Raw genomic sequence first — 25,447 nt, 5'->3', positions numbered from 1 at the left:
ACTGAATAGTCAAATAGATTACTTCACCTCATTGAAAACAATTAGTGCAATTAGGAAACTGCAGATTCAAGCTGGATCAAAAATGTGAATCAATGTCTTCCTTCAGAGCAGCCATGTGAACGCCTCTCTCAGCTGTTTCAGCCTTGAGCAGAATGCTCTACGCTGCTGAGTCAACAGCCACGTAGGGAAGCGCTAGAACAATGGCTGCTTTAACAACACAGGGAACACATTGATTTGCATGTTGTGTTGTGGACTGTCCTACAGTTGTGATTCTAGTAAGTTGTGGAAATGACTTAGCGACGTTTGTTGTGAAGCGGCAGTGGCAAGACAACACAGACAAAACAACAATCTGAAGTAGGAACTCAAAGGAAAAGGCAGCATCAAGGTCGTTCCATCAACAGAACAAAGAGATGAGCAGCGTAGCATCAACGTCATTCACAGAGACAGGAGTTAGCCTAGCGCCCGTGCATTGAGTGGGTATCAGAGGCAAAATAAATGGTAACATCCAGACAGTGAATAAACAGAAAGCAGGAAAAAGAGAGGACCCCATCCCCCTTCATATATACTTTCTAGGTGAGGAACAAGTATGTGACTGGAGAATAGTGAACCAAATAAAGAGAAAATGTGCCAATGAGGCGTGCACAACAACAAACACTGACAATTTGTCATTGTTTCCTGCATTCCACTGATTACACAATTAAGGAACTGTGTAAATTGTCTACCCATAGATCATTTACAACTCTTATTTGGTCTGGACAATATTACCAAGATGCAAGAAACAAGCTTTCGTCACGTGCACATGATAAAAACAACAGCAAAGTAGACAACAAACCGAGTCAAGAACAATATTCAAATGTGTGACTCAAGCTATGGGATGGGCAGGGTGTCACAGTAAGGCATTACAGTAGCAGTTGCAGACAGGGGAGGGGAAGTAAGGTGGAATCAGGAACACCTCTTAGAGAAGGTTCGTATCCCAGGGTTCTTTATCCTGCCCCAAACTCACCTCCACCCCAAATCATAACCTTAACCCAGGACACAGCAGGAGCATTGGTGGGTGAATGAAATATGACCAACAAAAAGGCCAAGGTTCCAAAATGTGCACAAGAGGCATCTTAACTGATAAAACCATAATCCAAGAACCCCAAACAGAAATCAAAAGGAGTGCATCATCTTACAGCTGTTTGAAAATAACTTACCAGCATTTTTTGGGTTGTTGACTGATAGACAATGTCGGCAGAATCACAAATAAAACAAAACAAAAAAAAGGAAAACAAAAACACAAAACACAAAAAATGATATGAAAGCATCATGTTGGTATTCCAAGCTAGTAGAAGTTCCGTAGAACCCATTTGATTCCTCCCTGTGTTTTCAGCTGTTCACTCGGCCTACGCGTTTATTATTCTTTGAACAAGTTGTGGAGAACCGCGTGACTGCACTAGAACTTTCAGGGACAGTTGGTCGGGTGGGAGGTGCAGGTGACAGGCATTAGCAACCATAACATTTACAGGACATTTGAACAGAATCTGGAGGGAGGCGACAGGGCTGTTCATCATCCTGTCTTCTCTGTCCCCATCTGGCCACAGGAAGGGTTGGGCCTGGCGTCATGGGGCAGCAGTCAGTCCTGTTCTGTTCCACCCCCAGATAGATAACGCTACATGAGCAGGACTGGGAGGATGATTCAGCCAACACATGGCAGAGCAGAGCTGTTGTGTGTTATTTAGGACAGGATGCAATACTGGGCCTCTCTCTTCAACGTGACAGCTGTGAGTCATATGCTTTTATTTCTATGCTATTTAGCAGACACTTTTATCCAAAGCGATTTACAGCCATACTGTGGGTCTCAATACAAGGCCGCTATAGAACCATAAAAGCCATTGTAAGACTTCAGAACTAGCACCTCAGGAGAAACCAGTACCATGCACGTCTTGATTGCTGATTTTACAGTGAAAAAATAAACCACTGTACAGTACATTCGGAGGGCATTCAGACCCTTTGACTTTCTCCACATTACGTTACGTTACAGCCATATTCTAAAATGTATTAAATCGTTTTTTTTATCCCTCATAAATCGACACACAATACCCCATAATGACAAAGCAAACACAGTCATTTCTAAATATTAGCACATTTAAAAATATATATATGAAATATAACATTTACATAAGTATTCAGACACTTCACTCATAACTTTGTTGAAGCACCTTTGGCAGCGATTACAGCCCCGAGTCTTCTTGGGTATGAAGCTACAAACTTGGCACACCTGTATTTGGGGAGTTTCTCCCGTTCTTCTCTGCAGATCCTCTCAAGCTCTGTCAGGTTGGATGGGGAGTGTTGCTGCACAGCTATTTTCAGGTCTCTCCAGAGATGTTATATCGGGTTCAAGTTCGGGCTCTGGCTGATCCACTCAAGGACATTCAGAGACTTGCCCCGAAGCCACTCCTGCGTTGTCTTGGCTGTGTGCTTAGGGCTGTTGTCCTGTTGGAAGGGGAACCTTCGCCACAGTCTGAGGTCCTGAGCGCTCTGGAGCAGGTTTTCATCAAGGATCTCTATGTACTTTGCTCCGTTCATCTTTCCCTCAATCCTGACTAGTCTCCCCTGCCGCTGAAAAACATCCCCACAGCATGATGGTGCCACCACCATGCCTCGCTGTAGGGACGCCTGACATTCAGGCCAAGGAGTTCAATCGTGGTTTCATCAGACCAGAGAATCTTGGAGAGAATCATGGAGAATCATGGAGAATCATGGAAGGGCCCAACCCTTCCATGATCAGAATCAGAATCCTTTAGGTGCCTTTTGGCAAACCCCAAGCGGGCTGTCATATGCCTTTTACTGATGCGTGGCTTCCGTCTGACCACTCTACCATAAAGGCCTGATTGGTGGAGTGCTGCAGAGATGGTTTTCCTTCTGGAAGGTTCTCCCATCTCCACAGAGGAACTCTGGAGCTCTGTCAGAGTGACCTTCGGGTTCTTGGTCACCTTCCTAACCTAGGCCCTTCTCACCCGATTGCTCAGTTTGCCTGAGCAGCCAGCTTAAGGAAGAGTCTTGGTGATTCCAAACTACTTCCATTTAAGAATGATGGAGGACACTTTTTTGGGGGACCTTCAAAGCTGCAGAATTTTTGGGGAACCCAGATCTGTGCCTCGATACAATCCTCTCGGAGCTCTACAGACAATTCCTTCCACCTCATGGCTTGGTTTTTGCTCTGACAACTGTGGAACCTTATATAGATAGGTGTGTGCCTTTCCAAATAATGTCCAATCAACTGAATTTACCACAGGTGGACTCCAATCAAGTTATAGAAACATCTCAAGGACGAAACGAAAACAGGATGCATCTGAGCTCAATTATCGCGTCTCATAGCAAAGGGTCTGAATACATATATGTAAATAAGGTATTTTCCGTTTTTTTTATTTATTGAATGTAAACATTTCTAAAAACCTGTTTTTGCTTCGTTAATATAGGATAGCGTGTGTAGATTGATCAGAGGGAGAGAACAATGTAATTAATTTTAGAATAAGGCAGCAAAGTAACAAAATGTGGAAAAAGTCCAAGGGTCTGAATGCTTTCCGAATGCACCGTATATGCCCGACATAAAGCAAACCACAAAATAAACACCAAAATACCCACAAAAGGTAATTTTTTTGTTTCCGTATTTTATATGCATCCCATACCACTGGCTAGACCAATGATAAGACTAGGCTATTTATCCCAGTTACATGCCACTATTCTCTAAAATGTTGATATGATTCACACACCATGCTGACAAAGAGCCTTCTTTCACTGCATTTTTCATTAACAATTTTCCCTTGTCTGCCAGTCTGTTTTTATTAGGCTGTGTCTAACCCAGGAATATTGCAAATTCAATGCATCACAGGGCTGCATCACCATGGCGACAGTTGTAGCCGAGGTTGGGCTCAATCGCTTAGGCTCCGCCCGTCAATCTGTCAACCCGGAGGGGCGGGGATGAGGGGAGAGGGGGAGGTAGGGAGGAGGGCGAGTCAGTCTACTGATAGCTAGAGCATCCCACCGGCTTTATACAGTACACAATCAAACACTGCAGCTCTAAAAAAACACACAAAAAAAACACTTAAGGACACAATAACAAACCCTGTTGTTAAAAATAACTAAGTACTGCTTCCGCTCTCTCCCCCTCTGCAATCGCTTACATGGCTCATTGACAAGACCGGGTAATGTTCCATCTGCTTTCAGACACAAAGCTGTTCACTGTTAAACAACTGACTGGAAATTATTACCATCCGGCCTCCACTTTCGAGAGTCATCATGACCTTCCAGACAGTCTAGTCAACTACTACACAACTCACTACCCTGTCCCCACCTCTAATAACGTACTGTCCCCGCGGATATGAAATCAAACGACAGTTTTGTTTTGGAACATGACGTACTGAAGTCATACAGATAGAGGAATTGCATGCTGGGGCATATTGTCTCGGAGGCCCGACGTGAAAACGTAGAGTTTTCATCTTCTAACCAAATCTTAAGTATTTGTAAGGGAACATCTGTGATGGAATAAAGCACTGTTTCATTTCCCGGTGGACATGGAGAGGGCAAGGCAAAGCTGAGCTGCTTGTCGGAGAGAATATGAGAGAGAGAGCGAGCGAATGAGTGAAAACGGATGTGGCAGGATTAACCTATTGTCTCCCAGCCCTTGGAGATATGTACTGTAGTGAGTCAGATAAAGGGAGAGAGAGGGGGAGAAAGAGAGCAGGTTCAGGAGGGTGGAGTGTTAGAGAGTACATGTCTGCGTGTACTATATTGCAATGTTCTTTGAACTGTTACTTGGCAGTTAATGTAGCCCTCTTCATCTCCAATACACAATGAGTACAGATACATCCACACAATAATACAATTGTGAATAATCCGATTGATTTAATAGTTTGATTATATCAACGATTTCCCTAATAATCTTTTTTACATGGACACATATCAAATCATTTACGTGACGGGACTCTGAAATGGAGAAAATCGGCAATCCAAATAAACATTCCACCACAGCGACCATGTTATTTTTGTGACGCATATTTGATTCTGAGTTCGGACATATATACAGTTTGTATGTGTGAAAACTATTTATATGATGCATACTTTCAGTTTTTCCAAACTCACTTCACTCGGACAAAAGGAAGCTGCTCGTGCGAAATACACTGCTATAAGACTGAGTAAGGGGTTAACGTGTCCTAATAATTTGAGAGATTTCTCAGAAAACCAGGTGTTTTAAATCAGTGTATGCTTACTCAATTATGAGCTTACGTCAATACCCCCCAAAATTCTAAGAAACAAAATAAATTAGAATTTATCTTAAGCCTCTGTATTTCATAATTTTCCTTCAATTTGCAAGAGGCTGAATGTATCTCACCGGAGAAAGTATCCGGGGCGAGCGAAACAGCTCCACTCTGTCTCTGTATGTGTAGGCCATCTATCTGATGCTGTCTGGTCATAAAGACTGACATTGTTGCCCGCCCATGGCATTAGATGCAAGGGAAGCCAGCGAGTATTTGGCCTCCCTTGATATTTTTTATTCATTTTTTAAAATAATATCCAATCTGCATTGATGTAAACTGAGTAAGCAAAACTGTGAATGGTTCTGGCACACACAAAAAAAAAGTGACAAGGGAAGCCAGTTTGGATTTGGCTTCACTCCTATCACATCGCATCAAGAAAAATACGTCATTGACAGAAATAACTTGAATTGATGCATCTTGTTGTGTTGTTATCTCCTGTTTGGCTGGCTAGCTAGCTAAAATCGTCCCTTTCCTAAATTAGCCATGGATGGAGATAAGGATTTGGACTTCTGGTTTTACTTAATTCGATTACAACAAACGATTACAATGGCAATTCTGATCCAACCATAAATTCATCCATTGTGCCCCTGGTCTGAGAGGACGGAAGTTCAATATTTAGCTTGTAGAAGACTAATAGTAGTAGAAGGCTAATATTAACTATTTAACGTTGCCCATGAAAGGAAGTTAGGCTAGTGAGCAAGAATTTTGCCAGGTAGCCTAGAACAACAAATAAAAGTGTGTACTGTATGACAGTCATAGACCGTTTCGTCAACATGAATGAGAGGATGGCATTGGCGTTTCTCTACAGGTAGGTTGAGTCAACATGTTTATTCTACTTGCACGAACGCACGCACGCACACACATAATCAGAACCATGGTCAGCCACATCATATTTAGCTAACGTTGATTGGACTTTTTGGTATGTTTAGTTGTCACTGCATTAGACTAAGAGTAGGTGATTTGATGATGTTGAAATTTTGAAGTTTAAATGGTGCTGGAATAGTGGAGGCAGCTCCTGTTTTCTTTGCGGCAACTCTCCGTGGATCTAAATCAATAGTTGATTAGTGGTCTGAAAATGTTGGAAACATTATAACCCTCTCACCATTCTGTAGGTCACGTAACGGTTTGTTACATGCAATATGCGTCGTGGACTTCACCGGACAGAGGTTGCAAGGCATATGAACTAACATTATAGAGCAAACAAGGCAATCATCACTACACAAGGTGTAATTTGTCTTATTTTTGGTCTTGGCTTCCCCTGTGATTTTACCCACACACCGCTACTGCTGGTAGAGTCCATTCCCTGACCAATTAAGGCTCTTCTGAGTGCAACTCAATATAAGGAAAGTGTTCTGAATGTTTTGTACACTCAGTGTATATTCAGTCTTCAATTACACCAGAGATTGTATGACACACTATTCCATTAGACTAAACAGGGACATAGCAGACTTCCAAACTTAGCTGGATAGCCAGTCGGTACTTTATGAAATCGGCACTAAGGTAAAATTGAATAAAATGCGTTGTGTTTTTAAATTCTAAAAGCAGACTGCCAGGCAACCGGAGCATATACAGAGTAGCAGGCAGGAGAGCGGCAGGGGTGGGAGTATGTCGCAAAGCTGTGATTCCTTCCTTTGCCATTACTTTCATCAGCTCCAGTCCTTTGTCCCATTTTCTCTCCTATTTCCTTAGCCCCCTCTCGCTCTCTTTTCACAGAATTGTAACCTGTAACCATGCCAACAGTGACTGCTAGCTGTCAGCTGTTGCCATGGCGGCAGTGCATGCTATAACTACCATAAAATTGGTAGAGTGTGAGGTTTGGCCGAGGCACTGCGCTTTCCTGAGCGAACCAACTTACAGAGAATCTCTCTCTCCACTGAGATAACCATGCATCGACAGGCTTAACCCTGGGGACACACCACCAGCCAGGGAGGGAGGGAGGGTGACTTTGTCTTCATGTCCTGTTCCAGGGGATACGGTAGAGTAGACAGCCCGGTCCAAGGGGAGGCAGGCGAACACAAATGTTGGCAAACAGAGAGCGGAGGATAGCCCACTCTTTCCCTGGATCGATAATACATTAGGCCTCTCCACTCCCCTCCTCCGCCCTGCTGACGGCTAACTGCTGGGGGAGATATACGGCCCTGCCCCGGCCCCTATCCCCAGCCACTCTGTGGTAATGATGCATAACACAGCCCAGGTCCCGGGGGGATGGGTGTCCTGCCCATCCTCCAGACATAAAGCAGCACACTACATGCACACCTCTGTTAATGTGTCCTTCTGACCTCCATATATTCCAGGCTAGCAACTACGTAAACACAAACACCACCACCGTGCAGGTATGTTCCTGAAACCTTACAGCAGGCTATTTCTATTGGGTGCCCCTTTTCGTGAGCCGATAGTTGACAAATGTTCAGAAAATGTACTTAATATTAAGCACATATTTAAACAGTCTGTTTTCCCATAGTACAGACAGTCTTCACACACCAAAATTGGGAGCCGTCTTAGCATGCTGCTTTCATCAAGAAATATGATGAACATCTTAACAAGTGCCTTTGATGAGGGCTACAGAGTGACTCCCTAATCGTTAGGTCTTTGATGTTGTAGTTAGCTGTGGCAGGCGCGTGGGTGGTACTTCACTGCCACCTTCTATTCCCATTACAGCTAGACTTAGACAAAACACAGAGTCAGGAAGGACAGCCGAGCAGGCGGCCTACATTTATATACGGTCAAAACATGGATCAAGAACATTTTAGAAATCACATACGCCTTGCAACTGATCTTTCAAACCTTGAGGCGGCAGCGGCACGATTAACGGTGAACGATCTAAACCACACGAGGCTCAAAAGAAGCTCAGAATCCCTGAGTAGCAAACTCACAAAAGCTGCTAGTGTTAATTGCGTTGAAAAGAAACACTCACCCAGCATTGGCCGCAGACTCTATTCCCAGTCCAATCCTAGCCCTCACACCAGCAATAGATCATTTTTACATTCGAGCCAGGCGATATCGTCAAGTAAATATTAAATATTACCCCTGTCAACATGATAGCAGAGTGTAGGTGGACATTCTGCCAGTAGTTCTGATATAATCTTAATGGAATAACGTGTGTGTGTGTACAACGAGAGGCTAACAGTCAAGTCTATACACAGTAGCCTACACAGAGAGAACTGAGAATGGTACAGTCTTCCCCCGGTACAGAGTGCGCTAATTGGAAACTATGGGCCTAGAAAGAAGAAGCTCAGTGAGATAAAGATGAAGGACTTTGTTCAGTAGTGGTGTTACCAACTCAATATCTATGCCACGAACCACGACAAAAAACCACCACTACATTTGCCTGCTGGGCTGCTTTCGCAGATGGTTCAAACAAGCCAAAACACTCCATATATTAAGGACCCTGTCTCAGTTAGGTCCTGCAGCACATAACGCAACATTAGCCCTCTCTGTATCACACTCAGGCATCTTTGCTGAAATTTGTTCCTAGGGGCACCGGTGCTCCTAAATAAAAATTCCAGGTAGCACAGTAAAATATTTAGGAGCACTGTAGAGCCCTCTCTCACAGAACTAGTACGAATGAGGAATACATAAGGAGAAAGAGGGGATAAAAAGAGAAGAGAAACCAGAAAGGTCAGTGAAACAATTGAGGGGGGACTCTCATGGCTGCACTGCACATGTGTGGTGGAGTAAGTGATTGGTTTTTCAGAAGGCATTTTGATAATGCTCTCCAGCGAACTGCCGCATCGAGCCGTGCCGCGTTAATAACGTCCTGCACTCCTGAGCTCTCCATCATCTTCAGACCCACCCACGGAGTCTCTCTCGCACACACACACACAAAATCGCACCCCTCTCTCTCGTACACATCACACACACACTGTTACTACAAACTTCCAAATGAAAGTTTCTGTTGGAGGCAGGATAGCGTAAAGAGGGCGGCTGGTGTTACAGAGACGCCTTTTCAAATGATGCTTTTGAAGAGTTGCTTCATTGCAGACTGAGTTAAGTGGCACACTCCTGTCAGCTTTGATGTGAATCACAGGCAGCAGTATGAATACCTGGCCGTTGTTTCGTATTCCTACTCCCTCCACAGGTATTGATGGTGGTTGTCACATTTGACGGTAAAACCGGCGACAGATTCAGGAGTGGGCATTCCAATCTGCATGAGCTGATGATCGTCATGCATTTGGGACGTCGGCTGCTCTTTCAGTTCACCACAAGGGAAAACAGCTGTCAACATCCAGCCACAAGCTTGACTCCCATCAGTATTCGTCACATTGCACAATGCACATTTGCACGTATGATCATTGAACCTGGCTGGCTATCAGTCCTCTCAGACGGGGAGGTAATGACGTGATCTTCCTCTCCATGACCCGTCTCTATGACCCAGCAGTGTTTTGGACTGCTCTGCTCTCTCCCCCGAAGGCTCTCGGAGTAAAACCTTTAATGCGTGGGCGGCTCAGGAAACGTACTTGGGCCTCCATATCCAGGACAAGGAAGCACAGAGGAGCATTAACTAGTAATACCGGAGCCTCGCTACAGCAGACTGGGTCAACACAATGGAGCTTACCTACCCATCTTGGCCTGACAGAGCCAGTAGCAGAACACTTATGCGAGGAGTGTTAGACAGCATTAACCCCTTCCTGGCTGGATCTTCTACTGCAGACTAAGGCCATCCAGACTAATCTACTGGATGCTAATCCTACCTTTGGTCTATGACACAACTTGTTCTGCAGAATGTGGAGGACCAAAGACCTGAGACTGGTTTCTCTCTTCTGGTTAAATGTGGACCAGTGTAACACCAGGCACTGGTTACAGCATAGGCTGATGGGTGAAGAGGTGGGAAGCCCTACCCCCAATAATTACCCTTAATTACACAGGCAATCACCAGCTAATCATGACTATTAAAGGATGAAGCATAAGTGCCATCAGAGAAATTATCACCTCACAAACATCTCTTATAGGACGGTGTGAGCCAGACGGTTAACGGATTAGGCTAGACGGAATCAGCTCTGTGAGAGAACACTAATGTAATGTGCCTTCAAGAAGTTTTCAGACCCCTTATCTTTATCCACATTTTGTTAAAGCCTCATTCTAAAATGGATTAAATAAATAAAAATCAGCAGCAATCTACACACAATACCCATTATGACAAAGTGAACAGGTTTTTAGAAATGTTAGTGAATGTATTAAAACAAAAAAACAGACCTTATTTACATAAGTATTCAGGCCCTTTGCTATGAGACTCGAAGTTAAGCTCAGGTCTATCCTTCCCATTGATCATCCTTGAGATGTTTCTACATCTTGATTGGAGTCCATCTGTGGTAAATTCAATTGATTGGAGGTTATTTGGAAAAGCACACAGCTGTCGATACAAGGTCCCACAGTTGACAGTGCATGTCAGAGGGAAAAACCAAGCCAACCAAGGTCTAAGGAATTGTCCGTAGAGCTCTGTGAGAGGTTTGTGACAAGGCACAGATCTGGGGAAAGATACCAAAACATTTCTGCAGCATTGAAGGTGCCCAAGAACACAGTGGCCAGCATCATTCTAAATGGAAGAAGTTTGGAAACACCAGAAATCTTCCTAGAGCTGGCCGCCTGGCCAAACTGAGCAATCGGGGGAGAAGGGCCTTGGTCAGGGAGATGACCAAGAACCTGATGGTCACTCTGACAGAGGTGTAGAGTTCCTCTGTGGAGATGGCAGAACCTTCCAGAAGGACAACCATCTCAACAATCAGGTCTTTATGGTAGAGTGGCCAGACGGAAGCCACTCCTCAGTAAAAAGACACATGACAGCCCGCTTGGAGTTTGCTAAAAAAAAGGCACCTAAAAGACCATGAGAAACAAGATTCTCTGGTCTGATGAAACCAAGATTGAACTCTTTGACCTGAATGCCAAGCATCACATCTGGGGGAATCCTGGCACCATCCTTACAGTGAAGCATGGTGGTGGAAGCATCATGCTGTGGGGATGTTTTTTGGTGGCAGGGACTGGGATACTAGTCAGGATCGAGGCAAAGGTGAACGGAGCAAAGTACAGAGAGATTCCTGATGAAAACCTGCTCCAGAGCGCTCAGGACCTCAGACTGGGGCGAAGGTTCACCTTCCAACAGGACAATGACCCTAAGCACACAGCCAAGCCAACGCAGAAGTGGCTTCGGGACAAGTCTCTGAATGTCTTTGAGTGACCCAGGCAGAGCCTGGACTTGGACCCGATATAACTGGAGAGATCTGAAAATAGCTGTGCAGCAACGCTCCCCATTCAACCTGAGCTTGAGAGGATCTGCAGAGAAGAATGGGAGAAACTCCCCAAATACAGGTGTGCCAAGCTTATAGCATCATAGCCAAGAAGACTCAATGCTGTAATCGCTGCCAAAGGTGCATCAACAAAGTACTGAGTAAAGGGTCTGAATACTTATGTAAATGTGATATTTCAGTATTTAATTTTTTCAACATTTTTTGCTTTGTCATTACGGGGTATTGTGTGTTGATTGATGAGGGGGAAAAAACAATTGAATTACATTTTAGAATAAGGCTGTAACGAACAGTTGAAGTCGGAGGTTTATACACACCGTAGCCAAATCCAATTAAAGTCAGTTTTACACAATTCCTGACAGTTAATCCTAGTAAAAATTCCCTGTCTTAGGTCAGTTAGGATCACCACTTTATTTTAAGAATGTGAAATGTCCGAATAATAGTAGAGAGAATGATTTATTTCAGCTTTGATTTCTTTCATCACATTCCCAGTGGGTCAGAAGTTTACATACACTCAATTAGTATTTGGTAGCATTGCCTTTAAATTGTATAACTTGGGTCAAACATTTCAGGTAGCCATCCACACGCTTCACACAATAAATTGGGTGAATTTTGGCCCATTCTCCCTGACAGAGCTGGTGTAACTGAGTCAGGTTTGTAGGCCTCCTTGCTCTCACATGCATTTTCAGTTCTGCCCACAAATGTTCCGTAGGATGGAGGTCAGGGCTTTATGATTGCCACTCCAATACCTTGACTTTGTTGTCCTTAAGCCATAACTTTGGAAGTATGCTTGGGGTCATTGTCCATTTGGAAGACCCATTTGTGACCAAGCTTTAACTTCCTGACTGATGTCTTGAGATGTTGCTTCAATATATCCACATAATTTTCCTCCCTCATGAGTCATCTATTTCGTGAAGTGCACCAGTCCCTCCTGCAGCAATGCACCCCCACAACATGATGCTGCCACCCCCGTGCTTGGTGTTTTTTGGCTTGCAAGCCTCCCCCTTTTTCCTCCAAACATAACAATGGTCATTATGGCCAAACAGTTCTATTTTTGTTTCATCAGACCAGAGGACATTTCTCCAAAAAGTACGATCTTTGTCCCCATGTGCAGATGCAAACCGTAGTCTGGCTTTTTTATGGCGGTTTTGGAGCAGTGGCTTCTTCCTTGCTGAGCGGCCTTTCAGGTTATGCCGATATAGGACTCGTTTTACTGTGGATATGGATACTTTTGTACCTGTTTCCTACAGCATCTTCACAAGGTCCTTTGCTGTTGTTCTGGGATTGATTTGTACTTTTCGCACCAAAGTCTCCTTCCTGAGCGATGTGACGGCTGCATGGTCCCATGGTGTTTATACTTGCATACTATTGTTTGTACAGATGAACATGGTACCTTCGGGTGTTTGGAAATTGCTCCCAAGGATGAACCAGACTTGTGGAGGTCTACCATTTTCTTTCTGAGGTATTGGATGATTTATTTTGATTTCGCCATGATGTCAAGCAAAGAGGCACTGAGTTTGAAGGTAGGCCTTGAAATACATCCACAGGTACACCTCCAATTGACTCAAATTATGTCAATTAGCCTATCAGAAGCTTCTAAAGCCATTACATAATTTTCTGGAATTTTCCAAGCTGTTTTTAAAGGCACAGTCAACATAGTGTATGTAAACTTCTGACCCACTGGAATTGTGATACAGTGAATTATAAGTGAAATAATCTGTCTATAAACAATATTTGGAAAAATTACTGGTGTCATGCACAAAGTAGATGTCCTAACCGACTTGCCAAAACTATAGTTTATTAACAATAACTTTTTGGAGTGGTTGAGAAACGAGTTTTAATGACTCCAACATAAGTGTATGTAAACTTCCGACCTCAACTGTAACTAAATGTGGGGAAGGGTTCTGAATACTTTCCGAATGCACTGTAACTAGGCTGGGCTGACCCCATTTAGTCGACTGGTCAATTGTTTGGATCCATAAGTTGTTGGTCGACCAAGATCTCTTTAGTCGAGCAGTCGCAATTTATTTGTAATTTTTTTAATGGTGCACAAGACACCAGTCTGATTCGCGACTGTCTCAGTGGACTAATCCATTGCTGAGGCCACGGGGATGGAACAGTCGCTCTAAGACATGTGATACTGAAATTGTGTATTGTGATTGTGAAATTATGTAAAAAATAATGTTGCAACACTAATACATTTAATATTAACAAATGCACTTTCTCCTGCGTGGTTTACGGTCACTGACCGCGGCTCTGAAGCATTCTTTAGTGCGCCGTAGAAGTGCCTCTTTTCCCTATGTTGCTACGTGCATAATAGCAGAACATTGCAGCGGAGGCAGCAGCAGCAAAGACGAGGAAACAGCCCTTGCCTAATTGTCTAATAAAATTGAGGAGAGAGGAAACCCCAACTTAATTAGGTCTATAATAAATAGCCTAACTGTTAAATGTGCCTGGCTTTACAAATCATATATATATATATATATATATATATATATATATATATATATATATATATATATATATATATATATATATATATATGAGAACCAAGCATCATGCAACGGCTAAACAGATTTGGCTGTTTTTAGCCTTTGCTATGCTGTAATATTTTAACACACCCGGGGCGGCAGGGTAGCCTAGTGGTTAGAGCGTTGGACTAGTAACCGGAAGGTTGCAAGTTCAAATCCCCGAGCTGACAAGGTACAAATCTGTCGTTCTGCCCCTGAACAGGCAGTTAACCCACTGTTCCTAGGCCGCTATTGAAAATAAGAATTTGTTCTTAACTGACTTGCCTAGTTAAATAAAGGATAAAAAAATCTATATATATTTTGTTAGGATAGACTGGTATTACTTACAATTTATTTAGTGTTGTTTACACTGTTCCAAACAGGCAGGAAAAAATATATTTGATCTAAACAGCATCCGTTTGTCACACATTATAAGCACACATCTCTCGGTCTTATACCCTCCATTTTATTGATCTCATTCTTATTGTTACAATTGTCATTCTCATTAGTAGGCTTTGTACTGTAGCCTTGTATAACCACCACCGAGCTGTAGGCCAGCCTTAAACTGTAACTTACTTAGGCCTATATTTCAATATACACTGTATCAATCAATCATTTGTTCATTCATGCCATCACACAGCATACGAGACATTCCTACTTTGAAATGCAATCAAGCATAATTAAATATCAGGGGGAGCTTTGAATAAGAAGCCTAAACAATAAATAAACTGCAATGCTGTTTTTAGTCTGCTGTAATAAAAGCTCCATATTTATTATTTTTCATTAGAACAGACATATTTATTTAGTGGTTGTTTACTGTTCCAAATGGTCCCAACATTTTGTTATGTAATAGCAACTGTTTGGCACACATAATACTCACGCAACGCTTGCTCCAATACCCTCCTGTTTCTTCATCTCCAGGATTTTCCACAACTAAGTCAAATGTCTTCCACAGATCTGACTTCCACTTTTCCTCCTGAGCAACCAGTAAACAAACCGCTTTGAGTTTATTTTTCACGTCTTCCGCATCCATTTTGCGGTCACGTGTTTGTTATAACCAATGTATTGATGTGATTATGGTCACATGCATGTGATGCTTACATGTTTCAAATCAAATCAAATTTAGGGTTAAGAAAGCAAATATTGAGGGAATAGGGAAAGTTTCTCCGAAACTGTTACCCGGGATTTGGGTAACAGTGTTTTTCAGTCAGAAACAAGCAGGAAACAAATGGCTGAAATGTTGCAGCTTCAACACGAACAGCACAATAAACACTTGCTGTGGTACCTTGTCGCTGCAGTAGGGAGGAGAGGAGGCAATGTGCGCCAGTCACACAGGCACTCGCTGCAATTTTTTTTTAGCACAATGTGACCTCCGGGGTCTTTGACTCATCTGTGTGTCTTAATAATTTAATCAAACAGTGTGCTTAAAGCATCAGACACGCTCAGTGCATATGTAGTTGATTTTATTAAAACACATAGGGTGTGCCTGTCTATATATGGAAAAATAAGGTTAAACATTTCGACCAATCGATTGGTCAAAAGAACAGGACCACTCTCGGTCGACCAAGATTTTATTTAGTTGGGGACAACCCTAAATGTAACAAACACTTGTGTGATGACGTAGTCCAGCTGGTGTCACGCAGAGACACCCAGGAACCTGAGCTACCCAATCACATGATTGATTCACTTAACTCAGAGATTCATCCTCAGCGTCTTATGCTCTACATTGAAATTCTAAAGCCGATATAATTCCAAAACCGATAAAGCATTTATTTTAGTCGCCCCCCTCTCTCATTTTCCCCTGTGGTACGATATGCGGAGGCGGATGTCACTTCGAAGTCAGTCCCTGAATACAGAGGCAGTGATGGTTATGACAAGCCTTGATGTTGATGACGGTTAAGACACGGCAAAAAATGGTGAGGTTTGAGACAGGCCCGGTTCATTCATCCTCAGCACATCCCACTGTTCCTAGGGCCGTGTCCGACAGGATGGCAGCAGGTTGTTGAAGTAAACTGAGATGCCATTGTGCCCGGGGAGACGGGCACGTGTCTGCTCTGCTCCTCACACGTAGACAGACTGGATCGCCTCCTCCTGAATACTGGGCAGCTTCCGAAGGCGTTTGGCCACATCCGGGTACTGGGTTGAGGCAAACCGGTCATTACAGGGAGCGTCTCATCTCAACGCTCCACTAAGCTTCCCGTCAGTGTCCACCCAAGGTCATTTCTTTACACACTACTGAAATGACAGAGCGGAGTTACTAACAGCAGACGCCAAGGGATAGGCATTCTACAGATTCCTCCACAGTATCAACACCAACCAGTCAGAAAAGCAAAGTAAGGATTTAGTAAATCCAGCTACATAAAAGAGGATGATCAAAAACAACTAGGGCCTATTGTTCATGCCTTGAACCTCAATCTAATAGGGGTTTCTAACAACTAACTATAACACCAGTGCTGCAGACACCGCAGTAACCTAGATTAAAAGCATGGCTGTTGGCAGGGGGTCCACGTATGGCTAATATCACAGGTTCGGAGTGGATTCATCACTTTACAACGTTCTCTAGTATCGCCTACGCCTCTTCCCCTCCTTGTTGTAGCCATGGAAATAGCCTAACACTGAGGACACTGCCAGGGACAGTATTCTCCATTTCCTATTGTCCCTGATCACCCCATCATCGCCAAGAGCCTTTTCTGTCCTGGGCTGCTGCAATATCCATTGTAGAAGCAAACTGTGACAAACGCAATGAATTTACAGAACAAACTGTGTTTCAGGCCATGAAGATATCGGAGGATGATAACAGCCCTTTGCTGCTTTTTTTTTTTTTAACTCCGGGTGTGGATTCAACAGAAAACAGAAGAGGAGAAATAGAAGAGAGACTGGTACAGCAACAGCGTCCCATGACAAATGGTGCCGCTCGGAAAGAGCTAAAGTATTCTATTATATACTTCAACAAAATAATGCCCCTGTAAGCTGGAAATGTATGACAAATGGAAAACAGAAGACTTGAGCAGCCAAGGGCGAGCTTCTCTTCAATTCTTTCCCTGGGTTATGGAGGCGGAGGGACAGAGAAGCGAGGTGGGGGGACAGGGGCAGAGGCAGCAAATGCGAGCAGTGGATCTTTAAAATGCACATAGGCAGACCACTAAGGAGATAAAAACAAGAAGCTAACTGAATGGGTTCAGGAAGCAAGTGTGATCAACTTTTTATTTATTTAGCCGAGTATCAAAGGAAAGATTAGCTGGGCATGGAATGACTAGACAGGTGAGAGCATTGAGGACTGAGTGACTGTGACTCTAGTCTCTTTACGGGGGGGGGGGGGGGGGGGGGGGGGTAACACGTACTGCACCTGAGTGGTAGAATCTCCATGAAATAACCTGTGCCACAAAGTCACTTCTTAACTACCACATGCATGGCACACATCTCTGAATAAAATGCACCAACAAAACATCAGCAAGCTTAGTACATTTTCAAGTTCACTCTTCTCTCTCAAGGCGGGCCTTAGACCTTTACTTCCATTCCAGTTGAGTCGCTCATTTCTTTATTAGTTTTGACAACAGAAATTACAAGTGGAATGGGTTATGAGGACGGAGAATCCTCAGGACAGAATATCATTAGTATGCTAATCAGAATCCACACTTACAGTATTTGCATATTGCACGGAGAGATCACGCAGATGGCTCTATCTCTGGCTCACACACTCAGTTCTCCCTCTTTCTTAGGAAGAAATCAGGGCAATTTTGTGTTAGCATTAAGTTAAGTGGAGTCCAGGTAATTACAAACAGTGAGTTGCCGTGTACTAACCATCTTAGGATAGCTGAGAAGCTCACTTTTAGAGGTTAGAGTGGGAAGGGGACGAGAACACACCTGACAGACTGGATGTAGCCTAAACACCGACAAAAAGCTCCCCTGGAAATTTCTAGGAGCCCCATGAATTGCACCATGTCGGCTAAATGCTGACCTCTCACTTTCCCATAATCTCCTCCATAACTCCTGGGTCTCCCTCCTAGGTAAAATACCTGTGACTCACTTGACAGTCAATTAAAGGGCTATATAGTAGCAGGGAAACAGAGCTGTGGCCTTAGGAGAGGCCAAGTACCTTTTCTATCTGAAAAACTCTTAAAAACACAATTATAGTACCATCTGAACGAACACACATGGGTGTTTGTCAAAATACATACTAGCACAGGAGGGTCAGAGTACGAGTTCAAATCAAAGTATGCCAAACGGAGCACAGAGGGCACTTCTCGAATGCGTGCTCCGTTTGTACATATCTTGAAGCATGCACCGATGCAAGCGTCAACGGAAAGTATGCAAAGAAATATGACGCAACCACGTAAAAAATTACACACATTTTCTTGAAATCAATGGTGGCGATTATTTGAGCTGAAGTGAGAGAAAATACACTCCGACTTTGAATGAAATGTTGCCTATTGGCCTCCCGAGTGGCGCAGCGGTCTTAGGCACTGCGTCTCAGTGTTGCGGCATCACGACAGCCACGGGTTCAATCGCAGGCTGTGTCACAACCAGCCGTGACTGGGAGTCCCATATGGCGATGCACAATTGGCCCAGCGTCTTCCGACACATTGGTGCAGCTGGCTTCCGGGTTTAGCGAGCGGGTGTTAAGAAGCGCGGCTTGGTGGGTCATGTTAAGGAGGACGCATGACTTGAATTTCGCCTCTCCCGAGCTCGTTGGAGAGTTACAGCGATGAGACAAGATCGCAATCACCAAATTGGGGAGAAAACAATATGAAAAGTAATAAATAAATAAAAAATGTTGCCTATTCACCTCTCATATGTTGCCTGACTACAAACTTCATACCTTAAAAAATACATGCTGTGTTTTTGGCATGGTTACCTGCCTACCATACCCACTGTAGTGTGCGTAGACCGCAAGCCATAGTAAGTCAATAGAGTTAACTGGCTAGCTACCACTGTTAGCTAACTAGATAGCCACAAAGAATTGTTAGCTAGCTACCCATGTAGAATTCACATCTATATTGGATAACATTGGTTTAAGGTCATTTTTGACGGTTATACTATCTGGTTAGCTACATTATTACGATTCACATTGATAGTTATGAAGTAAAACTTTTGTTTTGTGTATATCTTGTTTCGTCTCTATTGCCATTGTCCTGGCTAGACTGCTGCTCCCAAGTGGCGCAGCGGCCTAAGACACTGCATCTCAGTGCTAGAGGTGTCACTACAGACACTGTGGTTCGAATCCAGCCTGTTTCACCACCGGCCGCGATTGGATGTCCCATATGGTAAAGCACAATTGGCCCAGTGTCACTGACTTGCCTAGTTAAATAAAGGTTAAATAAATAAATACAAATAAAACGGAAGATTCAGTGAATGGGTAAGTCCATGGTAGTTTTAGGTCATTTCTGCCTGTTTAACTAGATAGCTGGCTAGCTAGATTACAACGATTCACATATACAGTATATCTAGCTGATAATTCTGAAGTAAAATGTTAGCTTGGTGTACATCTTGTTTCGTCTATATTGTTGCCATTGTCCTAGCTGGAAGAAGGTTCAGTGAATGGGGAGATGCAGCGTGGGGTAATACAGTACGGGGAGTGAGAGTGTTTATTAAATGTTGTGTTTTACGCGTCTTCCACACCCTTGTCCTCACAAGAGCATACTCAAGCCATTGTCCTAGCAGGAAGAAGGTTCAGTGAATGGGGAGATGCAGCGTTGTGTAATACAGTACGGGGAGTGAGAGTGTTTATTAAATGTTGTGTTTTATGCGTCCTCCACACCCTTGTCCTCACAAGAGCATACTCAAGAGAACTTCCTTGGAGAATGCACGTGGAGCACGAGTGTGGGGAGCACGGTAGTACGCATATCGAGAAACACTGAGGACTCAACAACCCAAAGCAATGTAACTAGCAGGAGCAACCCTCTCATCTGCCTTAGAACAGCATCTCTGAACCGACATGCTGTGCTGCCTGGGCCACAGCAACTCATTAGCACAGAGAGACTAACCGCACTGCACATTAGTGACGACTGTAAAGGAGAATACATTCTCTCTGTTCATAAACACTGAGGTCTGGGGAGAAACCAACTGGCTGGCTGGCTGGCTGGCAGGAACACTGCACCCTGCAGAGCTGTATTAGAGGGCCGTGATCTGGCAAACACAGAACCAGCCATAAACATCCACAGCGTCTAGAACAGCACTGCTCACATAAAAGGCAGAGAATTGGCCAGGGAGGTGGAGGGAGGGATGGTGGCATTTTAATTAAAAGGAAAAAGGGGTAATAAAGAAAGGGGTCTTGAGATGGAGGCTATGGCGACAATCTTTGGGAAAGCTTCATTAGCATTTTAATATGCATCATTGTGTCAGTTATTATTATCGCTGTCATCGTACCCTCACAGAAATCAATCCAAATCTAAATGTCATTGTATGCCTCCTGAAGCAGGCAGGGACAGAATTCAGATATACAAAGCCACGGCACTAACAACCCAGCCGGTGGATGATCAGGAGTCATTGAATGCTAACGGCTTACTTAATAGCCATAACTACAACCTACACTGCTGTGGTGTAGGAATACAAAGAACCTCACTGCGGAACCCCACACAGATCTCCAAATCCCTCTACCGGAATAATTCTAAACTATAAAGGTTACTACAAACTACAGGTTATTTGAATCTTGGATGCTGATTGGTTGATAGGAGTTAGTAACCACAATCCCAGGTAATGAACTGACTCAACCCCGTCAAATTACCTCAACTAACCTGTACCCCCGCACACTGACTCTGTACTGGTACCCCATGTAAATAGCCTCGTTATTGTTACTTTTATTGTGTTACTTTTTATAATTTTTTACCTTGCTGCTTGATGTGATTGTCTGTTTGCTTTAGTTGGCTAGGCTAGCAAAGGAGAACGTGCTAGTCTCATAGCAACCTTTATTGCTTAGATCAGGGGTGTCAAACTCATTCCATTGAGGGCCTTGTGTCTGCAGGTTCTTGGTTATTCCTTTCAATTAAGCCCGAGACAACCGGGTGTGGGGAGTTCCTTACTAATTAGTGACCTTAATTCATCAATCAAGCACAAGGGAGGACCAAAAACCCGCATAGACTTGGCCCTCTGTGGAATGAGTTTGACACCTGTAGCTTAGAACGTCCATGCCAATAGAATGGATGACCAGCCCATCTGGCTTGCAACTTCAGGATTCCTGAACTAACGACAGGCTTTTCTCAGACTATATCGTAAGGAGGAAGGATTAAATCAAACAAATTTACTAAATAAAAAAAATGAAAACATGCCGTTAAATCTGTTTTTTAGTTATACGCTGGTAACCGTTTTATAAAAGCAATAAGGGCCACGAACCCAGGAATTATCTTGAATAACACCCTCCTAAGGGCTGTTTCCCCGTCCCTCTGCTCTGCGTCAGGCCTAAGAACAGCCCTTAGTCGGGAGTTATTCACACGATAGTTCTCAGGCCTTATTGCTAAAATATTCCCAGGAAGATAACTTTCAGAGAGAATAATGTAATGTTTGGATATGATGGATATCACAGTGTGTGGCTACACTGTACAGTCGTGGCCAAAAGCTTTGAGAAGGACACAAATATTAATTTCCACAAAGTTTGCTGCTTCAGTGTCGTTAGATATTTTTGTCAGATGTTACTATGGAATACTGAAGTATAATTACAAGCATTTCATAAGTGTCAAAAGCTTTTACTGACAATTAAATGAAGTTGATGCAAAGAGTCAATATTTGCAGTGTTGACCCTTCTTTTTCAAGGCCTCTGCAATCTGCCCTGGCATGCTGTCAATTAATTTCTGGACCACATCCTGACTGATGGCAGCCCATTGTTGCATAATCAATGCTTGGAATTTGTCAGAATTTGTGGGGTTTTGTTTGTCCACCCACCTCTTGAGGATTGACCACAAGTTCTCATGGGATTAAGTTCTGGGGAGTTTCCTGGCCATGGACCCAAAATATCAATGTTTTTTCCCCCGAGCCACTTAGTTATCACTTTTGCCTTATGGCAAGGTCCTCCATCTTGCTGGAAAAGGCATTGTTCATTACCAAACGGTTCCTGGATGGTTGGGAGAAGTTGCTCTCGGAGGATGTGTCGGTACCATTCTTTATTCATGGCTATGTTCTTAGGCAAAAGTGTGAGAGAGTCCACTCCCTTGGCTGAGAAGCAACTCCACACATGAATGGCCTCAGGATGCTTTACTGTTGGCATGACACAGGACTGATGGTAGAGCTCACCTTGTCTTCTCCGAACAAGGTTTTTTACGGATTCCCCAAACAATCGGAAAGGGGATTCATCAGAGAAAATGACTTTATCCCAGTCCTCAGCAGTCCAATCCCTGTACCTTTTGCAGAATATCAGTCTGTCCCTGATGTTTTTCCTGGAGAGAAGTGGCTTCTTTGCTGCCCTTCTTGACACCAGGCCATCCTCCAAAAGTCTTCGCCTCACTGTGCGTGCAGATGCATTCACACCTGTCTGCTGCCATTCCTGAGCAAGCTCTGTACTGGTGGTGCCCCGATCCTGCAGCTGAATCAACTTTAGGAGACGGTCCTGGCGCTTGCTGGACTTTCTTGGGCGCCCTGAAGCCTTCTTCACAACAATTGAACCGCTCTCCTTGAAGTTCTTGATGATCCGATAAATGGTTGATTTAGGTGCAATCTTACTGGCAGCAATATCCTTGCCTGTGAAGCCCTTTTTGTGCAAAGCAATGATGACGGCACATGTTTCCTTGCAGGTAACCATGGATGACAGAGGAAGAACAATGATTCCAAGCACCACCCTCCTTTTGAAGCTTCCAGTCTGTTATTCGAACTCAATCAGCATGACAGAGTGATCTCCAGCCTTGTCCTCGTCAACACTCACACCTGTGTTAACGAGAGAATCACTGACATGTCAGCTGGTCCTTTTGTGGCAGAGCTGAAATGCAGTGGAAATGTTTTTGGGGGATTCAGTTCATTTGCAAGGAAAAGAGGGCCTTTGCAATTAATTGCAATTCATCACTCTTCATAACATTCTAGAGTATATGCAAATTGCCATCATACAAACTGAGGCAGCAGACCCTGTGAAAATTAATATTAATTAATATTTGTGTCATTCTCAAAGCTTTTGGCCACGACTGTAGTATCCATTGTCACTAGAATGTTGTGTCAATACTGTACTAACAATGTGTTACTTATAATCAACATACTATAGAAACTGAGTGTGGTCAAAATCTCAAAAACAAATTTAGTAGAAAAGAGAGCAGAGGTACTATCCTCAATTCTGACCTATCTATGCATTATGATTACCTTGCAGGAGACAACCGGGTATCACAAATCCTCTCATTTCCCGTATGAAAGGTCTGTGAGAAGGGATGATTAAGCTCAGATTAAGCCTCTTCTCTGGACTGACTTGGATCCTGTAGCTTTCCCTGAGCTGAGACCAGGCCTCTAACACTGACACCTGGAACAGGACTATGACATCAAGAGGGCCACATAGCCCTCCTCACCCTGTTCCACTTGTGTTCACTTACAATTACTACCTCCGCTGGCAAAGAATGTCTCAATGCTTCTAGATTTACCTGAACTGATTGGTCCATTTCACTATGACTTAACGATTGAGTTGGAATATCATGGTTTGAGCGGGGATCACTTGGGTAACAATGTGTGTGCAGACACGTGCGTGCTGGTGGAGCAAGCCCTTACCTTGCGGCCGTCGCTTGCGTGGCAGTTGACGTTTAACGGAGTGAGCAGGGCCATGAGCTTCTCTTCATTTCCACTCCTGCAGCGGAAGAAAACAATAGAAAATAGGGATCGAAAAAACAAAAAAAGATATACCCTGCATTAGATATACCCCAACGAGTGAGCGAGAACGAGAGATAGAAAGAGAAGGGAGGAATGGAGGATTATCATTAACTAAAAAAGGAGAATAACAAAAGGCTAGGAGAGTAGAAAACTTGCCCAGGGAGTTGCCCAAAATGGACAGAACGGCGATCTAAACTAAAGAGCATTATTTATGTCTGCAGTCAAAACCAGTCTTTAGATCTCTGAACACACTGGTCAAGATAGTTAGGTAACAGAAAACAACAAGAGTGAAAAACACTGACGCAGTATAAATTATTTCCTTATCCCAACAGAAACTTCCTTTTTGCCAAAGGCTATGCATGGCTGTAGAGAGATTCAGAGAGAAGGCTTCCGGATAACAGAGTCAGCATCTCTACCTGCTGTGGAGGTCTTTCTGTGTTCTGCTCTACCATCCCAAAACACAGCAGGACATTACACATTGAACACACACTAACAGCCGGTCCTGAAGTCTGGTCCTAAAATCTGGTCCAGAGTGATGGTCCAGTGTGGTCAGGAGACATGTAAAGCCTCAGCATCTCCTTCCAGTGTCACTGAAGCCAAGGGCCACCCTCTCCGCTCCACTCTCAGTTCCCGTATGACACTTGAAGGATCCACAGTTAAGAGCCAGGGGGGTAAAAGACAGTCCTGAATATGAGATGGACAAAATAAAAAACTACAGTAAGGCCCTACTACTGTGCTGGGTCAGGGTAATCCTACTCATTCTCCTCTATCCGTGTGTCTCTTCACCCTTTGGCTGTTACCAGAAGCCCTGCTGCCTGCTCTGTTCTGGATCAGGGTGGCCGTGCCAGTCAGTCTTAATGTTGGCACGCTCTGAGAGTTTATTTATTAGGGATGCCCTCTGCCTCCTGTGGTTGGTGCACGGTGCCCAGACACGGTGACAGGAGGCCTGGCCAGGATGCACTACCCTGGCAGCGGAGCCAGCCAGTCTCCGCATTACCCAGATGACGACAACTCTTTAAGGCCGTCAGAGAAAGGAAGAAAGGGATCTTTCTCCCCCCCCACCTCTCTTTCTCTTTCGTTCCCCCTGTATCAACCTTTGCCAAAGTTCCTTCAGCGAAGATGCATTCATAGTCGGTGGCTTTGCTTTCTTCTGTTCCTCTCTTCTCTCCCCTCCTTCTCCTTCCGCCGGTAGACAACGCTAACTGGGCTTAAGTGAAAACAAGAGATTCTTAATTGAGATGCACAACAACATCCCAAGGTTTCACAGAGAGTGGAGGCCACAGGATTAAAGCTAGTGTGTTTGTCAGTTTCATCTTCCTAATTACCAGGGCGCTAAGATGGAGCCCATACAGAGTAAACCTCCTGTCATAAGTCAATCAGCTATATGAGGCTCGCCCCCTCCATGATACAGACATCTCAGAAGAGCCTTATCCCTTACCGCAGAATAACCAATAGCAGGCCTCGTCTTAATAAGAAGTGCTGAAAGCAAAGCCCTGGATGGATGGAGCTCCATACAGTACATGTTATTGTTGTGGACATAGTGACTGGTACATTTACACTCCATGGCAACCCCTCTCATCATGGTTTCTACCAACTAACTGTGTTCCCAGATAATGAAAACGGAGTCTTT

At 43.9% G+C, this 25,447-nt stretch overlaps 1 protein-coding gene across 2 annotated transcripts in view; it reads right to left on the bottom strand.

Moving 5' to 3' along the window:
- LOC109867893 (poly [ADP-ribose] polymerase tankyrase-1) overlaps positions 1-25,447 on the bottom strand; it is a 106,332-nt gene that overhangs the window by 22,259 nt on the left and 58,626 nt on the right. Inside the window, exons 5-6 of one of the 2 annotated variants that reach the window (XM_031802424.1) lie at positions 23,719-23,794; positions 1,197-1,217 (exon numbers count right to left, since the gene is read on the bottom strand). In XM_031802424.1, coding sequence (XP_031658284.1) covers positions 1,197-1,217; positions 23,719-23,794 — 97 coding nt within the window. The remainder of the gene's footprint in view (positions 1-1,196; positions 1,218-23,718; positions 23,795-25,447) is intronic. The other variant, XM_020457206.2, reaches the window with a different exon arrangement.

Source organism: Oncorhynchus kisutch, linkage group LG23 (assembly GCF_002021735.2).
Source record: "Oncorhynchus kisutch isolate 150728-3 linkage group LG23, Okis_V2, whole genome shotgun sequence".
In the NCBI taxonomy this organism is placed as follows: Eukaryota; Metazoa; Chordata; class Actinopteri; order Salmoniformes; family Salmonidae; genus Oncorhynchus; species Oncorhynchus kisutch.
The sequence above is the reverse complement of the archived record's forward strand: the minus strand, read 5'-3'. Positions and strand labels throughout refer to the sequence as shown.